The sequence below is a fragment of the Schistocerca cancellata genome, chromosome 4 (assembly GCF_023864275.1).
Source record: "Schistocerca cancellata isolate TAMUIC-IGC-003103 chromosome 4, iqSchCanc2.1, whole genome shotgun sequence".
Classification (NCBI taxonomy): Eukaryota; Metazoa; Arthropoda; class Insecta; order Orthoptera; family Acrididae; genus Schistocerca; species Schistocerca cancellata.
The window spans coordinates 747,797,058-747,818,179 of NC_064629.1; the positions used below are offsets into that span (position 1 = coordinate 747,797,058).

General features: G+C 45.7%; 1 protein-coding gene across 2 annotated transcripts in view; it reads right to left on the reverse strand.

Moving 5' to 3' along the window:
- Positions 1–21,122, reverse strand: part of LOC126184089 (bestrophin-2-like) — a 610,224-nt gene that overhangs the window by 368,488 nt on the left and 220,614 nt on the right. For both annotated transcript variants that reach the window (XM_049926445.1, XM_049926449.1), the window contains exon 2: positions 16,440–16,623. In XM_049926445.1, coding sequence (XP_049782402.1) covers positions 16,440–16,618 — 179 coding nt within the window. In that variant the 5' untranslated portion in view covers positions 16,619–16,623. The remainder of the gene's footprint in view (positions 1–16,439; positions 16,624–21,122) is intronic.

Below are 21,122 nucleotides of genomic sequence, written 5' to 3' on the forward strand. Positions count from 1 at the left end.
CACGGCAAGCGTGCAATGAAAACATTACCATATATGGCGCTGAAGAGAGCACCAGTGACGTCACTGGGCGGCAGCAGCAGTCATTCGACGTCACCACTTGACAATGGCCGAAAGGTCGTGGGTTTTACACCACTAGGCGCTGCTGGAAGCCCGAGAAAATTTTATCAAAAATTATGAGGTAACAACAAGAAGTACACTTCTAAGTAGAAGCGTCTGGGAACCTTTTAGTGGATATTAATATGGGTTATGTACACCCTCCGATTTTATGACGGCTTAATCTCTCCTGGGGACATTTTAAATGTGTGCTAATGTCTGTGTAGAGACTGCAGCCCATTCTCCCTCGAGAGCCGAAGCCAGAGAATGAAGTGATAACATGTGTTGTGGTTTGAGCGAAGTCGACGTACTTCCCCTGTTCTCTGCTGTCGTCGCTACACGTGATGGCAGGCCACGTTCTCCAGGCAGTCGTCAAATCCAAACCTTTCCATCGGACTGCCACAAGGTAGAGGCTGATCCGTCACTCCAGTTCACTCATTTTCAGTCATGCTCTGTGCTCTGTCCAGTGGAGTCGCCCTTTTCGCCCTTTACACCATCTCAAGTCACTCAGGTTTGACTACAGAAAAGTGTGTGGCTTATGAGGCGCTGCTCGACTGCCGTACCCCATTCCTTGTAACTCCCCTCACACAGTTCTTGTGCTCCCCTTGACCGTCGCCTGACCTGGACCCCCCCATCTCCGGACGATCCAAGCCAAGGCACGCTCCCGACTCCACCTCCTCAAGCTCCTTTCTGGCCACACATGGGGTCTGGACCCCTCCACAATCCTCCGCAGCTATAATTCCTTCATCTGCCCCATTTTCTGTTATGCCCATCCCGCCTGGATCTCCACCCTTCCTACCTTCTACAAGTCTCTTCAAATCCTGGAACGCCATGTGCTCTGCCTTGCCTATCGCATCTGCCTCCCATCTTCCACATGGATCCTCTACAACTTAATCCCTTTCCCACACCTCCTCCTCTTCCTTGAACGGATACGAATCCTTTAAACCTCCTGTAAACTTGATCCCCCTCACCCTCTTGTCTCTCCCATTCATTCCCACCCCCATCCGCTGCCGCGCCTGTGCACCTGCATCCCACCCACTCTCCATCTTACCACACACTCCATACCCTGGCCCAAGGTGGCTTCTGTCAACTTCCCCTCCCGGATGATGCCCTCGTCCCCTCTGTCTACCCCACCTACCAGATTTAATCCTCCCCTTCCGCCTCCTGTGTTTTTTCTCCAGGGCACCCTATTTCTCTTCTCTCCTTCCTCACTTCCTCCCTCCTCTCTCCCTCTCCTCCACTATCCCCGGGCTTCCACACCCCCCCATACCCTCTCCCCTCCCCCTCCCATCTTCTCTCCACCAGGCATCCTTCCCCCCATCCCCCTACCCACCTATATTTCCCTGTGGAAACCCCCTCCCCTTTTTTTTCGTGCAACAGTGTGTTTATAGTGCACCAAAGATCGCCATCGTTGTGTTAGTGTTTCTCTTTGTCTTAGTGCAACGGTGTTTCTTCGTCAGTGCTCCTACGTTCACGTGTTCAACTGTCTGTCTACGATTGTGCACTGAGCTGAACTCCGCTGTGCGACCAGTGCCTTCATTTTTTTTTCATTTGTCTGTCTCCTGTTTTTATCCTACTTGTGCATCTGTTTTTATGTTCAAAAATGTTCAAATGTGTGTGAAATCTTACGGGACTTAACTGCTAATGTCATCAGTCCCTAAGCTTACGCACTATTTAACCTAAATTATCCTAAGGACAAACACACACACCCATGCCCGAGGGAGGACTCGAACCTCCGCCGGGACCAGCCGCACAATCCATGACTGCAGCGCCCGAGACCGCTCAGCTAATCCCGAGCGGCTGTTTTTATGTCTTCATGTTTCTTGTATGTTTTCTTCTGTGGCCGAAGAGCGGTGTGGATAGGCCGCTGCCGGCCTACCTTTTGTAAAGGTTTAAAATAACAATAAAGAAAATGTGTTAGCTGGATTGGTGGAAGCACTTTGGAACGCACGAGTCATTCCTCCCGCTGATTTCATGCGATTTTTTACAACCATCCTCCGCAATACTCGAACGTTCATGTCCGTCAGTATATGAGGTCTGCCTGATCTTGGAGGAGGAAACGGAGGAGGAGGAGGAGGAGGAGATTAGAGTTTAACTGGCCGTCGATAACGAGATTGTTAGAGATGGAATAAATTTCCTTTCCTTCACATCTATGATCACAAATTTTTCTGTCATCAGACTACCGGTTTCGGTCTATAATGACCATCTTAAGATCTGTAGCATATTAGGACATGTTTTTATAAAACAGATCTGAAGATGGTCATTATAGACCGAAACCGGTAGTCTGATCACAAAAAAAAAAAAAAAATTGTGACCATAGACGTGAAGTAAAGGAAAGTTATTCTATATTCGGGTCACTGTTCTTTTTGCGACCCTGTCGCAGTTTGTGACATTAGAGATGCAACACAAGTTCGAATTAGGGAGGGATGGAGAAGGAAAGCGGTCGTGTTGTTTCGAAGCAACCATCCCGGCATTTGCCTTAAGCGATTTTGGGAAATCAGGGAAAACCTGAATCAGGATGGTCGGATGCGGGTTTGAATCGTCGTCCTCTCGACAGCGAGTGCAGTACTCTAACCATTGCGCTACCACTGTCGGTCTGGTCTCGGGTTAGCTGTGGTTGTTCCTCTGTGTTTCCACTTCACAGTCACATTATCATCATTCGACTCGGTCAGCTTTTGAAGAGTTGAAATGTCCCTAACAAATCTATGACTCAGATGCCGTGCAATGACTGGTACTCTCTCCAAATCACTGAACTCTCATGACCAACCCGTTGTGGTGCTACTGTTTCTCTGCTGACAACTTACTGTTCCCCGCCTGACGTGTCTGCATCTCGCGACATTTGCAGTAAACTCCGCATGACATACGAGCGACCGTATATCTTTGGTCACAGAGTGTAGATTAGCTTTACCTTAAAACAATACTGTACTGCACGTGCAGTGTGGGATAGCTTGTTCCATGGGCAGGCAGCAGCAATGGAGTAGGCGTTTTATTTTACAAATGGGAAAACATATTTAAGAGCCGTTAAATTAGACATAGCGTATACAACTCACCTAACTTGCACGACCACATCCGTCCAAACTGCGGATATGAATCACTGACACATTGAAATAGAAAGATGTTGCAGTTATAATCAACACAAGCATTCGTTGTTAGGACTAACCATTTAGAGTTTTCAGTACTCGTGCAGTTGTGGAGATTCAGCAGAATGAATTTACTTTTCACATACTGTATACATATTTTCTGCCCAACTGATATGCTCGTCCAGAGCTACAGCCCAGTTATTCACTGTTTTCTTACACAGCGTTGGGATACCGTCCAGAAGAGCAGAGGACGATCGTTCGTGGATTTCTGGACTAATTAATTTTTGGTGGGACACTAAAGTTAATTCGGAGTTCTTTGCATTTAGTTTTAATCCTCGGTTTGGCGTCGTTCTGAAAACTGAAGACAGTGCATCCCAGGGCTCTGTAGTTGTTAGGCCGTAGAGCGTATTCTCCAGTATTTTGTCCAGATGTATCACACAGTAAGCTCTAAAGCAGGGCAGGTACACAGAACGAGTGTGACAATACACTAAGTGGATTGAGGTGGGGAGCTGAGATGGCAGCACCGTGAGCGCGCTGTGACAAGGCTGGCTTGCCGCCAGTATAAAGAGAAATGAACGAGAACCACAAGAGGTGCCAAAGCGTGTCGTGGGTAACAGAACCCAGCTCTCAACCGAAATGCAATAAGCGTACAAGAAAATTCCGTGAAGCGAATATTCAACAGCGAAATACAGATTAGGCACATTCTTCGCAGCATTCTTCGAGAATTTCGACTACTGTATTAACCTAAGGGCACGGAACCTACTTGCGAGGCTGTGACATACTGAGAGAAGTCAGAAAAGGCTCGCTTTTGAAATACGCGTACAATTTATTCCTGGAAGCTGTCGTTGTGGGTAGACTAGCTAATCCGGTCGAAATAATTACTATTCCGTTTTACCGGAAATTGGCCGCCTCCGTGGCTGAATGGTCAGTGCGGCTAATTTCCTCGTGAAGGATCCCGATTCGACTGCTGGTACTGGCAGGGATTTTTCCTCGGTGAGAGGTCTATTGTGGACCTACTTGATCGAGTAGTAGCGTTCCATGGTCAAGAAACCCGACAACGACCGGGAGAGGGGTGTGCTGATCACATGCCTCTCCATAACGTATACAACGACGCCACTGACAGAGAATGACACGGCGCTCGGTCGTACCCTACTGCTCCGTCTAGGACCACAACGCATCAGCTGCTGTTTGAGTAGCACAGTACAAGACGAAGTATGGTCTGCCCCAGGAAGCAATGGTACAACCTAAGAAGTCACTTCACTCTGCTTATTATTTCCACAGCGAGACGCAATTTATATCCGGCCCGGTGTTGTCGAGTCGTGACAGATTGCATTTCCTTCTATACTCTTTGAATTACGGTCGAGTGAGTAGTAGAAGGTACCATATAATACGGAAACTTCTCGTCCTATTCACCTATTTACAGGTACAAAAATAACTGTACTGTATGCCATAGCAATGTCGTCTGCGCTGTCTCTATAGACTGGTACGTAGGAGGCTGCAGAATATTCGTAGTTTAGCTTAGGGACTGATGACCTTAGCAGTTAAGTCCGATAAGATTTCACACACATTTGAACATTTGAATATTCGCAGTTTCTGCATGAAAGTTGGTTATAAAATTTTGGAAGGAAGTTCTCGGAAGAAAGTGTGTGTGAATTCCTAAGGGATCAAACTGCTGAGGTCATCGGTCCCTAGCCTTACACACTACTTAAACTACCTTAAACTTACGCTAAGGACAAATCACGCACACACACACACACACACACACACACACACACACACACACACACACACGCCCGATGGAGGTCTCGAACCTCCGGCGGGAGGGGCCGCGCATTTCGTGACATGGCGCCTCTAACAGCGGGGCCACTCCGCGCGGCTCTCTCAACATGTACAGTGTTTATCTCTGCTTCTCTGCTAGTTAAGATTTTTCAACATTTTTGTTACAGTCTCGCTTATCATATAAGCATGTTTCCCTTAGCATCGTCCCTAATTGTATACACTCGGTGTTCTCCGACAGCTGACCTGACATAGGTCCGATACCCTAGCACAGCATTCAATTGGGCTGTAAAAGCGTTTTTTGTGCAACCTCTTTTGCAGACAGACTACAGCTTTCCAGTATCCCACGGATGAATCGTAGCCCCCTACTCGTATTTACTTTATCTACAAGTGAGTGGTGGTAGTACTTCATACAGGGTGGCCAAAATGACTCGCCTGGCAAATATTTGCCAGCCGTTGTGGCCGAGCGGTTCTAGGCGCTTCAGTCTGAAACCGCGCGACCGCAGGTTCGAATCCTGCCTAGGGCATGGATGTGTATTGATGTCCTTAGGTTAGTTAGGTTTAGGTAGTTCTAGGCGACTGACGACCTCAGATGTTAAGTCCCATAGTGCTCAGAGCCATTTGAACATTTGAGAAATATTTTGTGAGCTTTAAAAAAAAAAAAATGGTTCAAATGGCTCTGAGCACTATGGGGCTCAACATCTGAGGTCATCAGTCCCCTAGAACTTAGAACTGCTTAAACCTAACTAACCTAAGGACATCACACACATCCATGCTCAAGGCATGATTCGAACCTGCGATCGTAGCGGTCGCGCGGTTCCGGACTGAAGCGCCTAGAGCCGCTCGGTCACACCGGCCGGCGTGCGCTTTAAGACAGGCAACTCAGCTTAAATCATTCGCAGGTGGGACAGGTGAAGTAAGCTGCTCTGCTTATCTTAAGTTGCACGATATATCTCCCGGACCAGTCTTATTTTGCTCACCCTATATATCTACACGCCGTTACTCCAAAGTTGGCCTATTTGTATCACTTGACTGACTGATTGAAACTGTTTAATCCTGGGGTCAAATGATAAGATAACTTACATGAAAAGCTAGCTCGACTGCCTACGTAGTGTCTCTGGTTGGTACGTGGAGGACCCAGGTTTGAGTCCCGGTACTGCCAGGGAGTTTTTCCTGGTAGGACTACTGGAATAGGGTGCACTTAGCCCTGTGAGGGCAACTGAGGGATAAGTAGCGGCTCCAGGGTCAAAAAAGCCGACAATGGCCGGAAGAGATGTGTGCTGACAACACACCCCACGCAACCGATAACGCCACTGGCAGAGGACGACACGATGGTCGGTCGGTCACGAGTGGATGATCAGGGCCTGAACGCGTAGCTTTGCTTCCTTTGGAGGAGGATGAAATTTGCACCAAACTGACACTTTGTCTAGATATTGCTGGATACTACTGCAAACTTTAATGGGCAAAATTTACTGAGAGGTAACTGCATGAAGTGCGAAATACCTGAGACTGCAACTAGTGATACTCACCAAATCAGTAACATGTGTGTCTTTAAACGACTCTCCATCCAGGATAACGTGCTGCGCCCAACCTTCCAGGCAATTTCGACTCAGTCGTAAACCTGTTTAAATATCTCATATTACAGTACTTTTTTTTAGAAGGCATCCATGTGGCACCGAAAGTCTAGAGACCCCGAATCCGTAGTATCATTGCCACAGATACTAACTCCTGGAAATGGAAAAAGAACACATTGACACCGGGGTGTCAGACCCACCATACTTGCTCCGGACACTGCGAGAGGGCTGTACAAGCAATGATCACACGCACGGCACAGCGGACACACCAGGAACCGCGGTGTTGGCCGTCGAATGGCGCTAGCTGCGCAGCATTTGTGCACCGCCGCCGTCAGTGTCAGCCAGTTTGCCGTGGCATACGGAGCTCCATCGCAGTCTTTAAGACTGGTAGCATGCCGCGACAGCGTGGACGTGAACCGTATGTGCAGTTGACGGACTTTGAGCGAGGGCGTATAGTGGGCATGCGGGATCCTACGCAGTGCCGTAGGGGACCGCACCGCCACTTCCCAGCAAATTAGGGACACTGTTGCTCCTGGGGTATCGGCGAGGACCATTCGCAACCGTATCCATGAAGCTGGGCTACGGTCCCGCACACCGTTAGGCCGTCTTCCGCTCACGCCCCAACATCGTGCAGCCCGCCTCCAGTGGTGTCGCGACAGGCGTGAATGGAGGGACGAATGGAGACGTGTCGTCTTCAGCGATGAGAGTCGCTTCTGCCTTGGTGCCAATGATGGTCGTATGCGTGTTTGGCGCCGTGCAGGTGAGCGCCACAATCAGGACTGCATACGACCGAGGCACACAGGGCCAACACCCGGCACCATGGTGTGGGGAGCGATCTCCTACACTGGCCGTACACCACTGGTGATCGTCGAGGGGACACTGAATAGTGCACGGTACATCCAAACCGTCATCGAACCCATCGTTCTACCATTCCTAGACCGGCAAGGGAACTTGCTGTTCCAACAGGACAATGCACGTCTGCATGTATCCCGTGCCACCCGACGTGCTCTAGAAGGTGTAAGTCAACTACCCTGGCCAGCAAGATCTCCGGATCTGTCCCCCATTGAGCGTGTTTGGGACTGGATGAAGCGTCGTCTCACGCGGTCTGCACGTCCAGCACGAACGCTGGTCCAACTGAGGCGCCAGGTGGAAATGGCATGGCAAGCCGTTCCACAGGACTACATCCAGCATCCCTACGATCGTCTCCATGGGAGAATAGCAGCCTGCATTGCTGCGAAAGGTGGATATACACTGTACTAGTGCCGACATTGTGCATGCTCTGTTGCCTGTGTCTATGTGCCTGTGGTTCTGTCAGTGTGATCATGTGATGTATCTGACCCCAGGAATGTGTCAATAAAGTTTCCCCTTCCTGGGACAATGAATTCACGGTGTTCTTATTTCAATTTCCAGGAGTGTACTACAACGCCGCGCCAACACAAGGTTGGCAGCCCGTCGTCTGCCGAGGACAGCGCACTCTAGCGGGCTGTGCAGCTCGACGGAACTGGAGTGTGCCTCGTTCACGTCTTAGCTAGATTTCAACCTAGGCAGACGCACTTTCATAATCGGCCCTCAGCCAGTTCTGTAATGTTTGCATTGAATCTCTGAGGAGGACCCATCAGGCTTAGTCCCTGAGAATATGTTGTATTAGTTCATGGTATTCCATGTTACGTGCTTGTCAGTTCATAGCCGCAGCTGCAGTCCTACAAACTACTGAAGATAAGTAATTTAATAGTACTATGTGTTTCTTGAATAATAATCCTTCTCTCCAACAGTGTGCCGTACCGCATATTACTGCAACCTGGACTCCTTCACCTCCTATCAACTCGGCCTCCTACTGTAAGTAGGCTGTTTATGTTTTCTTATTGGCAACGTTACGTAGCGCTCTGTATGAAAATCACTGGCTGTGCTGTGTGCAGCCTGTGGCTAGTTTGCATTGTTGTCTGCCATTGTAGTGTTGGGCAGCGGCAGCTGGATGTGAACAGCGCGTAGCGTTGCGCAGTTGGAGGTGAGCCGCCAGCAGTGGTGGATGTGGGGAGAGAGATGGCGGAGATTTGAAATTTGTCATGAACTGCTATATATATTATGACTATTAAGGTAAATACATTGTTTGTTCTCTATTAATATCTTTCATTTGCTAACTATCCCTATCAGTAGTTAGTGCCGTCCGTAGTTTGAATCTTTTATTTAGCTGGCAGTAGTGGCGCTCCCTGTATTGCAGTAGTTCGAGTAACGAAGATTTTTGTGAGGTAAGTGATTTGTGAAAGGTATAGGTTAATGTTAGTCAGGGCCATTATTTTGTAGGGATTATTGAAAGTCAGATTGCATTGCGCTAAAAAATATTGTGTGTCAGTTTAAGCACAGTCTGTGTATAATTGTTCTAAGGGGACGTTACACTACTTATTTGCATTTAGTAACGAGCTGAAAACACCCACGCGTTTTGTGCTTCACAAGAGAATCGACATCGTTTCGGCATTGAGGATATAGCGTGTGAAGAGAACTCGTGTTCAGTGCCTCTTGACCGACGTTTTTGCGACCAATACCTATTTTCATGGAGAAAGTTATTTTATTCCAGGTAGCTTATAAAGTTTTGAAGTCATAGTACGAGTATGTTCTACGATTTTGCTACGAATAGATGTGGGCATTGCAGGAGGGTAGTTCTGTGGATCAGCTGCAGTTCCTTTTCGTCATGGGTCGGTGTGACCTGTACTCTTCCAGTCGCTGACAATATTGCTGTGCTCAAGGGACATACTGTAATTTATCGTCTCGTGGGAAGGAAATTCTTTACCAAATTCGGAACAGAGTTCGACATGGACTCCGTTGATGATAAGAGCCTGACTGAGTTTTAGTTTTGTAAGCTGCTTTACACTTCAATTCATGATTACAATGCCACTATTATTCGCAGCGATACGGCTATTGATTGATGGAAACATTACTGCTACTTATATTCCATTGTGAAGAAAAATTTGAAGACAGAAGTCTGCTTGGAGTAATTACCAGAGGTGAGTGGTCCTCAACCTCTACTCCATGTAGCTCTGAGATCCGTAAGATTTTAGTGAGGTTTCCCGTTAATGCAGATACACATAAGAAAGATATTATCACTTTTAAGCTGAGTTTCGATAAGTTTTTGATTTGTGACCATGTCAACTGGCGATCATTGTAGCTTGCAATACGTTATGAGAAATATGTATCTTGAATGTCTTTCTCGAACGTTCAGACGTTTGGTTTGTGTCACCAGTTTTGCCAACAAGTCACATCGAACATAATCCCTACCCTATTCTCGAGAAGTGAAACAGAAAAGGTACTGGGGATGCCGAAGAAGAAAAGAGGAAGAAAGGAAGATTATAGTTTAATGACCCGTCGAAAATGAGGTCATTAGAGATGGAACAAAAGCTCACATTACGGAAGGATATGGAAGGAAATCGGTTGTGGCCTCTTCGTAGCAACAATCACTGCATTTGCCTTAAGTGATTTAGGAAAATCACGAAAAACCTAAATCTGAAATACCGCACAGGGGTATGAACCGTCGTTCTCCCAATGCGCCACTTCGCTCGGTGGCGTGGTGGCACAGAGGCTGACCTCAGACTGCATTGGAGTTAGAGGAATTAACTGTTATGATAGAATTGAGAAACGAAATTTTAGTTATGATAGAGACATTACAACTACGAGAACGATGTTTCTCAAACGGAAAATAAAATTCATTCATTAATCTCCACATTGTTGCCTGCATATACAAAACGACTTTAGTATCATCTCACATTATTAGACATCAAGCTCGACATTTCCACGATTTACGACAAAGTTTCTTTGAATATTCCCCAAAACCCATCTCAAATAAAAATTTTATTAGAGATTCCTTTTCTGTCGATGTTAGTCAAATGCAATAATTTAATTCCGTTTAAGCGGACAGTTTTAGAAAATTTTCTACAGATGTAGTTACGTAAAATTTTCAAGGAACGAAATATTCTGAAATTTTGGTCTTCTTTACTTGATGATCATATTGATTTAGCGAAGATGGCAGGGAAGAAAACGACATCACTTACCACAAGTGACTTCTGTTAAAAACCGCACTCTGCGCCAATGTACGCTAAAAATAAACACAGAAATAGACTAAAGCGTACAGGAATTCGTCATGGTGTTAACAGGCTCTTAATGAGATTAATGGTCGCGCTAACTGCCTTAAAATTTGTCTTGCAATTGTATTGTTCCTAAAGTAACTATGTTTTTTAATTAAGAGACATATTACAAATAAATAAATAAGTATCGTTAATGACCTTCATCAGTTGGATAGTTAGTTAGCCTCATGTTCTATGGATCATTCTGCACAATAAAACTTAATGATATGGAAAGAGCCATTTTATATTCTCATTGCAAATTAATTTGTAAATATAGTTACATGCTGAATATTTGCAAATTTCTTTATCTTTTATTTTTTTATTTAGTTTATTTATTCCCTTATTTTTTAAACATACAGATGTGAGTTAGTAATTCCTACCTACCACCTTTTACACATTACAACAATAGACAATAGACAACTGCGGAAAAGAAAGAGCTGTCAAAGAAAAATTTTTCAGTGTCTTTTCAAATTTTACTTTGCTGTCTGTGAGACATTTTATAGCCTACGGTAAGTCATCAGAAATTTTAGTCGGAGAATTGTGCACCCCTTTTGTGCCAAAGACAACCTTAACGTGAAGTAATGAATGTGATTTTCCTTATGGTATTATAATTATATACATTACTGATTCTTTTTAAGTGCAGTGGATTATTTACAACAAACTTCATGATAGAATAAATATACTGTGAAGCAGTGGTCAGAATGCTCTACTCATTAAACAGATGGCTACAAGATGATCATGGATGAGCACCACATATTATTCTGACAGCACATTTTTGAGCAATGAAGACTTTCTTTCTTAAATGTGAGTTACCCTAGAACAGTATTCCATATGACGTTAATGAATGAAAATATGCAAAATACGTCAACTTACTGATTTGTCTCTCCCCAAGATTTGCAATGATTCTAAGTGGAAACGTTGTTGATCTAAGTTGTTTTAGGAGTTCCAGAATGTGCTTCTTACAGTTTAAATTCTCATAAATGTGGAGACCTAATATTTTGAAGTTAACACCCTATTTACTACTCCCTCACCACGTGTTCCATTTCTTATTTACTTATTTAATCCAGACTCTGTCTGGGATGCTGCCTCCCTGTCTGATTTCATCCTACTTCGCGCTTTCCTATCCATATTATAGAATGTTGTCATGAGTAACTTAACAATATATCGTACTGGTATAATTAATGCGGTATGATTTTTTTAAGGTTTTCTTGTACGAGATGTCATTAAATTTGGAATTAAATGGCTTCCGCTTTGAAATAAAAGCCCTTATGAGGTCAGTCAGCGACTGGGAGCTGACTTCTCGAAATACGGAAAAAAGCAAATAAGCAAATGAAGATGTCTATCAATGTAACATGTCCGCAAAATTGTACTCGTTTATCACCAGCGGTCTGTTTGAAACACGAATTTTTGCTTATAGTTCTCACCGAGATGAACATAAAAGTGTAGTAAAATTTTGGTCTAGGGGCGATAGATCGTTTCACAAATCAAGTTAGTTTCGTGAATGAGCTGTGCGATTGGTATTAACATAGAGAGTAGCTGCCGCTGTTGAGCAGGAGAGATTAGCGCTTAACCTCCCGTCGATCACGAGGTCATTAGAGGATGAGAGGATGAATTCTGATTGGTGTGCTCGTACTTAGCCTTGTTCGTATACAAAGATCGGCAATTTAAACTTTTCTTCAGTTCGCATCACTGACAGCTACAAGACAGACAGAAAATGGATTCCTGAATCTCGTCTTTTTGAAGAGTGGGCCAAGAAGATAAAGAAGAAAACGTGGATACCGGCACCTTGAATGTAATAACTCCAAACTACATACACTACTGGCCATTAAAATTGCTACACCACGAAGATGACGTGCTACAGACGCGAAATATAACCGACAGGTAGAAGATGCTGTGATATGCAAATGATTAGCTTTTCAGAGGATTCACACAAGGTTGGCACCAGTGGCGACACCTACAACGTGCTGATATGAGGAAAGTTTCCAACAGATTTCTCATACACAAACAGCAGTTGACCGGCGTTGCCTGGTGAAACGTTGTTGTGACGCCTCGTGTAAGGAGGCGAAATGCGTACCATCACGTTTCCGACTTTGATAAAGGTCGGATTGTAGCCTATCGCGATTGCGGTTTATCGTATCGCGACATTGCTGCTCGCGTTGGTCGAGATCCAATGACTGTTAGCAGAATATGGAATCGGTGGGTTCAGGAGGGTAATAAGGAACGCCGTGCTGGATCCCAACGGCCTCGTATCACTAGCAGTCGAGACGACAGGCATCTTATCCGCATGGCTGTAACGGATCGTGCAGCCACGTCTCGATCCCTGAGTCAACAGATGGAGACGTTTGCAAGACAACAACCATCTGCACGTACAGTTCGACGTCATTTGTAGCAGCATGGACTATCAGCTCGGAGACCGTGGCTGCGGTTACCCTTGACGCTGCATCACAGACAGGAGCGCCTGTGATGGTGCACTCAACGACGAACCTGGGCAAAATGGCAAAACGTCATTTTTTGGGATGAATCCAGGTTCTGTTTACAGCATCATGATGGTCGCATCCGTGTTAGACGACATCGCGGTGAATGCACACTGGAAGCGTGTATTCGTCATCACCATACTGGCGTATCACCCGGCGTGATGGTATGGGGTGCCATTGGTTGCACGTCTCGGTCACCTCTTGTTTGCATTGAGGGCACTTTGAACAGTGGATGTTACATTTCAGATGTGTTACGACCCGTGGCTGTACCATTCATTCGATCCCTGCGAAATCCTACATTTCAGCAGGATAATGCACGACCGCATGATGAAGGTCCTGTACGAGCCTTTCTGGATACGTGAAATGCTCGACTGCTGCCCTGGCCAGCACATTCTCCAGATCTCTCACCAACTGAAAACGTCTGGTCAATGGTGACCGAGCAACTGGCTCGTCACATTACGCCAGTCACTACTCTTGATGAACTGTGGTATTGTGTTGAAGCTGCATGGGCAGCTGTACCTGTACACGCCATCCAAGCTCTGTTTGACTCAATGCCCAGGAGTATCAAGGCCGTTATTACGGCCAGAGGTGGTTGTTCTGGGTACTGATTTTTCAGGATCTATGCACTCAAGTTGCATTAAAATGTAATCACATGTCAGTTCTAGTATGATGTATTTATCCAATGAATACCTGTTTGTCATCTGCATTTCTTCTTGGTGTAGCAATTTTAATGGCCAGTAGTGTATATATGTCTCTTCATTAATACTGCGATTTTGTGGACTGCATTTTGATCGCTGCAACTGCCTTTTGTTCTGTAACTCGTAGCTCTTTGTTTCACATTTATGTGCATGATACACGTACTTTCAGTGACGTTAACGTCTCGGACGGCGAGATGGAGCTACCACAACTGTCCGAAATCGGTCCAGACTTTCCGCCCTTACCGCTGATGGCGCTGCGAGCTGCGAATGGTCGCCACAAGACAAACGCCACACCCTCTAGGTGATCGCCGCCTAACCTGCCAGGATCCTGTGGCCGAGAAGACAACTACCGCCTCTGACCCGGACTGTTTTTGGACTATGTTATTCTGTACTTCTTGTTCACCGTTTGTCAACCCAGTGAATACGGAATAAAGAGTGTTAGTAAACCTAAACCTTAACATTTAGGTTTATTCGTATACTGTTGCAGCACAGCCTTCGCTACATCCCATGTCACGATCAACAATGGCTGCGAGCTAACTTTCAGTAAGTTGTTAGGTTTTTATGTGAATAAAAAAAAAACTGGATGCTCATATCTCACCATTGATTCGTTACCTCGAAGCACTCTGTTTCATATCAACTACGAGGGTGAGTCAAATGAAAACCTTAAATTTGTAATAACAAATACATCCTGTAAGTTGGCAAGCGTGCTACAAACAGCGTGCAAAAACGCCTGTAAGTGGCAGCCTAGTGCAGATGCACGCATACTGTCGCAGTAACAGTATAAAGATGGCCGCCCCACTTGCGACTTGCACCAGGGAAGAACAGCCTTCTGTTATTCGGTTTTTTCGTAGTGAAGGTGTGAAACCTACTGAAATTCATCGACGAAAGAAGGTACAGTACGGTGAGGCATGTTTGTCACATCAGGACGCCTACGAATGGAGTAGGAAGTTCGAAAATGGTGTGACTTCAGTGGAAGATGCTCCTCGTCCAGGCCAGGCACAACGAGTTGTGACTCCACAGAACATTGCAGCAGTTGAAGCCAAAAAAAAAAAAATGCCGAGTGACACTGAATGACATTGCAGCATGTTTACAGATTAGTCATGGGTCAGCAGCCACATTGTGCATGATGTGCTCCAGTTTCACAAAGTGTCTGCAAGATGGGTGCCACGGCAGCTGACTCCTGAAATGAGAGAACCACGTGTTGATGCTTGTGAAGAACTTCTTCGGCGCTTTGAACGAGAAGGTGATGGCTTCCTTGCAAGAATCGTTACTGGGGACGGAACCTGGGTTCACTTCCATTTTGAGTGTCTTCCGCATCCACCATACTCACCAGACCTTGCCCCAAGTGATTTCCATATGTTTGAACCACTCAAAGACGCAATGGGAGGAAAGAAGTTCCGTTCTGATGAAGAGGTACGCCACGCGGTGCATGAGTGGTTGCGCGGACTACCAAAAGAATTTTTTTCTAAAGGAATTTATGCACTTTGTAAGCGCTGAAGGACTTGCATTGAGGATGTGGAAGATTATATTGAAAACTGATACAGCTTTGTACCACTTCTGCAGAATAAATAATATTTTAAAAAGTATTTAACGTTTCCATTTGACTCACCCTCGTACTTCTGTATCTCTCTATAAACCGTAGATCTCGCCGAGGCGCGCTGGCTTGCGTAGCTCGAACATACAGAGAGCCGAATGGTAGGCGCAACCACAACGAAATTGTATTTGTGAAATGGTCAGATAAACATCTGGTTCCTGAAAAGGGGCGGCAATCGTTTCAGTAGTTGCAGGGGCAACATTCTGGATAATTGACTGGTCTTAGCCAACGTTTCGTTACTGCGTCGGTTTTGCGAACGAATGAAAACGACGGGAAACTGCAACTGTTATATTCCCCTACGACTTGAAGCTATACTGTACGGTTTAATGTCGATGGCAACCTCTCGGGGAAAATATCGAGAAGAACAAATAGCCCCCCGCTCGCTTTTTCGGCCGAGCGGTTCTAGGCGCTTCATTACGGAACCGCGCGACTGCTACGGTCGCAGGTTCGAATCCTGCCTCGTGCATGAATGTGTGTGATGTCAAATGGTTCAAATGGCTCTGAGCACTATGGGACTTAACATCTATGGTCATCAGTCCACTAGAACTTAGAACTACTTAAACCTAACTAACCTAAGGCCATGACACAACACCCAGTCATCACGAGGCAGAGAAAATCCCTGACCCCGCCGGGATTCAAACCCGGGCGCGGGAAGCGAGAACGCTACCGCACGACCACGAGCTGCGGACTGTGTGATGTCCTTAGGTTAGTTAGGTTTAAGTAGGTCTACGTTGTAGGGGACTGATGACCTCAGAGTTAAGTCCCATGGTGCTCAGAGCCATTTTTTTCGCCTTTTCGGGCAGGGGCTACTCGAGAGGATGCGACCATCGAGAAAAACAAAACTGTCGTCCGATAGACTTGCGAGCAGGCGAAGAGAGCTTTGTCAAACCAGTCTTCGAACTGAAGACCACAACCACAACAACAACAAAAACATCTGTATAATTTTGAACCCAAATGTATTGGGCACTCTGTATAGTGGTGTCTCAAAGCTGTTGTTAAATGTAAAAATGAAGAAAGAAGGGAGAAGTGCGTACTCACGTTCTCTGGTCCTTGGTGAAGGCGTTCCGATAGAGCGCACTCAGCAGTCCGAAGGAGACGACGAAGAGCAGCAGCTCGCGGTAGATGAGCTTGTAGAGGCTGCCACGCCACATGAACAGCAGGCGCGTGAACCCGCCGCTCGTCGACGACGCCACCTCATACTGGTAGCTCACCGTCATCTCACCTGCACAACACCACGCCCACTCAGTGTCGCCTCCTACCGACATGAAGCCAAATTTGTGTCTGTGTTAAGGGTTTCTCTGTAGGGAGAGCCGCGCGGGGTAGCCGTGCGGTCTTAGGCGCCTTGCCACGGCTTGCGCGGATACCCCCGTCGGAGGTTCGAGTCCTCCCTCGGGCATGGGTGTGTGGGGTATCGTTAGCGCAAGTTAGTTTAAGTTAGATTACGTAGTGTGTAAGCCTAGGGACCGATGACCTTAGCAGTTTGGTCCCATAGGAACTTTCCACAAAATTTCAAAAATTTCTTTAGGGAGAACTCAGCATGTTATCTCGGATGCAATATCATCGATAGATATACACTTCAGGTGCGCCCCAGGGAAGTGTGTTGGCACCCCTGCTGTTCTTGCTGTATACGGTCGCAGGTTCGAATCCTGCCTCGGGCATGGAAGTGTGATGTTCTTAGGTTAGTTAGGTTTAAGTAGTTCTAAGTCTATGGGACTGATGACCTCAGATGTTAAGTCCCATAGTGCTCGGAGCCATTTGATTTTGTTCTTGTTGTATGTTAAGACCTGGCAAACAATATTAACAGTAACGTCAGACTTTTTTTATCTGTAACTAAGTACTACCAGAAAAATGCTGTACAAATATATGTTTACATCTTCTTAAGATTTCAAAGTGGTGCGAAGATTTTCAACTTGCTTTAATTGTGCCTAAATGTAAAACTGCGAACTTCAGAAAACGAAAAAAAATGCACTGTTCTACCACTATAAAATCACTGAGTAGCAACTGCTGCCGGTGGACTCATACAAATACCTGGCAGTAACGGTTTATGGAGATACGAAACGTAACGATCACGTAGGCTCATTTGTAGGTAAAGCAGGTGGCCGACACCCATTCACTGATAAGATGCTGCGAAAATGCAAGCTGTCTACAAAGGAGACTTCTCACAAAACACCCTGGCGACCCATCCTCGAATATTGCTCAAGGATATTGAGCGTATACAAAGAAGAGCAACACGTATGGTGACAAGTTCGTTTCACCCGTGGTAGACGCTATAGAATATGACGTGCCAGCTGACTGAACACAGACGCTAAGTATCACGGGAAAGTATTTCTTAAAAAGTTTCAAGGACCAGCATTGAGTAAGGAATGTAGGAATATACTGCAACCCCCACTATTGCAGCCGTAGGATCGCGAATACAGGGTTAGACTACTTACAGAGCGCCAGAGGCGTTCGGGTAATCATTCTTCCCGCGCTGCATACTGGAGTTAGTGCTATAATGGGATTACCCGCTGTCACGCACTTCACAGTGCATTGTAGAGTACGGATGTAATTTTAGATATAGCACGACAGGATAAAGGCCCAAGTCATTGCCGATTCCAAAGAAGTCGTCGGACAGTTTTACATAATTATAGGCTTGTATCACTAACAGCAATAAGTTGGAAAAATATGCAGAAAGTTTTTTGGTAACTGTTACGTCCAGTTTGGAGAAAAAAAATCTCCATACAGATTCCGTAAGGCCGTGCGGGGTAGCCGAGCGGTCTAGGGCGCCATGTCACGGTCCGCGCGGCTCCCCCCATCGGAGGTTCGAGTCCTCCCTCGGGCATGGGTGTGTGTGTTGTCCTTAGTTTAAGTTAGATTAAATAGTGTGTAAGCTTAGGGACCGATGACCTCAGCAGTTTGGTCCCATAAGACCACACGACAAATTTCCAAATTTCCATCTTCCGTAAACGAAGTCTTGTGAGACTAAGCTCTGTTCATCATTAGATCCAACACGCAGTAGATAACGTCTCCGTTGTTGATGCCATATTCGACGACTTCCCGGAGGTGCTAGATACAATTTCCTATTGTCACTGGTGAAGAAAATACGAGCTTACGGAGCATTGGGGCAGATTTTTGATTGTATTCAGCGCTTTTTAATCGACAGGAAAAAACACGTCGCTGTTAACGGGGCGAAATCGTCAGATGTAAACTTTGGGAGTACAACAAGCGATTTTTAGGGCCGATACAATGATGCCGTTCTATATAGCAACGATTGAACTCCAGAAAACGGAAGCGACATGCAGGATGACCAGCATAGGGTCGACATTTTGTGTGAGGATTGACAAGTAGCCTCAACGCAAAAAAAAAAAAAAAAAAAAAAAAAAAAAAAAAAAAAAAAAAAAAAAAAAAAAATGGTTCAAATGGCTCTGAGCACTATGGGACTTAACATCTGAGGTCATCAGTCCCCTACAACTTAGAACTACTTAAACTTAACTAACCTAAGGACATTACACACGTGCATAAATAGACAGAAAGAACTACTACTGTTCCTTAACAACATTGGCCATATTCGACCTGTTGTGCAACAGTTAGATGGAGTAACATCTGAACTACTACCAAACTGAAAAATTATGCTTTCTCTGCGTTTTCAGATAAAGTAAAAGCGACCAACTAACAGGACATGTCGTATACGAAAAAAAGGCAACAGACATAGAAATTATGTAATGATTTTAAAGTAAAAAGAATAAAGAAACCACCGACGTTGGTGGAATTTTGCTGGAGCTGGTTTGGGAAAATAAATAAACAAAAAGTATTCGTGTCAAGCTGGCTCACAATCTCATATTGAATAGTATGATGCTTGTAAAAGCTTTTGCTACATGCGATAATGATGGAAGTTGAAGAAATGAGTTAAAATTTCTGCGACAGCCAGGAGCTGAACCTGCATCTACTTGCTTCCCACGCAAGCATGCTGGCCAATATACCATCTTAGCAGTATAGGTAACTCACCTGTACAGACTACTCTAGTCCAATCCCCACCTACTAACACAAACTGCAATTCACGTCATCAACTTATTGTGTTAGCGAAGATATCGACGTAGGGAAATCCGTGCAGCTGTGTAAACTGTACTGTTGCTGTGGTATAATGACTAGCATCTTTGTCTAGTAAGCAAGGAGACTTTGGTGCAAGTCCAGGCTGTGGAATAAATTTCTAATCATTTCTTCAGCTACCGTTATTATCATAGATTACGTTGAGATTCATACACACATCAAAAAAAGTTTTGCATCACCCCGGTTCCCAGAACTGCTGAAGAAGACGTTGACTGTGGATATTGTAGCACAGGCACAGTCCCTTTGACTGTTCAGAGAGGTCACTAAACCCGCTCAAAGATGTAAACAACAATGCATGAGCAGTGCCTATTAGATGGAGCGTGTCCGACAGCTGATAAGTTCCAGTCATTCCACCAGGACGGAGGGACATGGCTCGTGTTGTCTGTAGCCCAACCATGCCTAGACGGTCAATACCGCGGTTCAATCGCCTTCACATTGTTGCTTTCTGTCAGGAAGGGCTCTCAACAAGGAAAGTGTCCAAGCGTCTCGGAGTGAAACAAAGCGATGTTGTTCGGACATGGGGGAGATACAGAGAGACAGGAACTGTTGATGACATACCTCGCTCAGGCCGCCCAACGACTACTACTGCAGTGGATGACCGCTACCTACGGATTATGGCTCGGAGGAACCCTGAAACCAACGGTACCATGTTGAATAACGCTTTTCATGCAGCCACAGGACGTCATGTTATGACTCAGACTGTGCGCAATAGACTGCATGATGCGCGAATTCACTCCCGACGTCCATGGCGAGGTACATCTTTGCAACCACGATACCATGCCAGCGCGGTACAGATGGGCCCAACAACATGCCTAATGAACCGCTCAGGATTGGCATCACGTTCTCTTTACCGATGAGTGTCTCAGACAATAGTCGGAGACGTGTTTGGAGGCAACCCAGTCAGGCTGAACGCCTTAGACAAACTGTCCAGCGGGTGCAACAAGGTGGTGGTTACCTGCTGTTTTGGGGTGGCATTATGCGGGGCCGACGTACGCCGCTGGTGATCATGGAAGGCGCCGTAACGGCTGTACGATACGTGAATGCCATCCTCCGACCTATAGTGCAACCATATCGGTAGCATATTGGCGAGGCATTCGTCTTCATGGATGACAATTCGCGCCCCCATCGCGCACATCTTGTGAGTGACTTGCTTCCGGATAACCACATCGCTCGACTAGAGTGGCCGGCACGTTCTCCAGACATAACCCAATCGAACATGCCTGGGATAGATTGATAAGGGCTATTTATGGACGACGTGACCCACCAACCACTCTGAGTGAACCACGCTGCATCGCCGTTGAGGAATGGGACAACCTGGACCAACAGTGCCTTGATGAAATTGTGGATAGTACGCCACGACGAATACAGGCATGCATCAATGCAAGAGGACGTGCTACTGGGTATTAGAGGACCACCACCTCTGTGGGTCTCGCTGTATGGTGGTACAACATTCAATGTGTGGTTTTGATGTGCAATAAAAAGGGCAGAAATGATGTTTATGTTGATCTCTATCCCAGTTTTCTGTACAGGTTCCGGAACTACCGGAACCGAGGTGATGCAAAGCGTTTTTTATGTGTGTATATTTCAAGAAAAATTTAACTGTGTGAATTCTTTCGCTATATGTCACAGAAATAA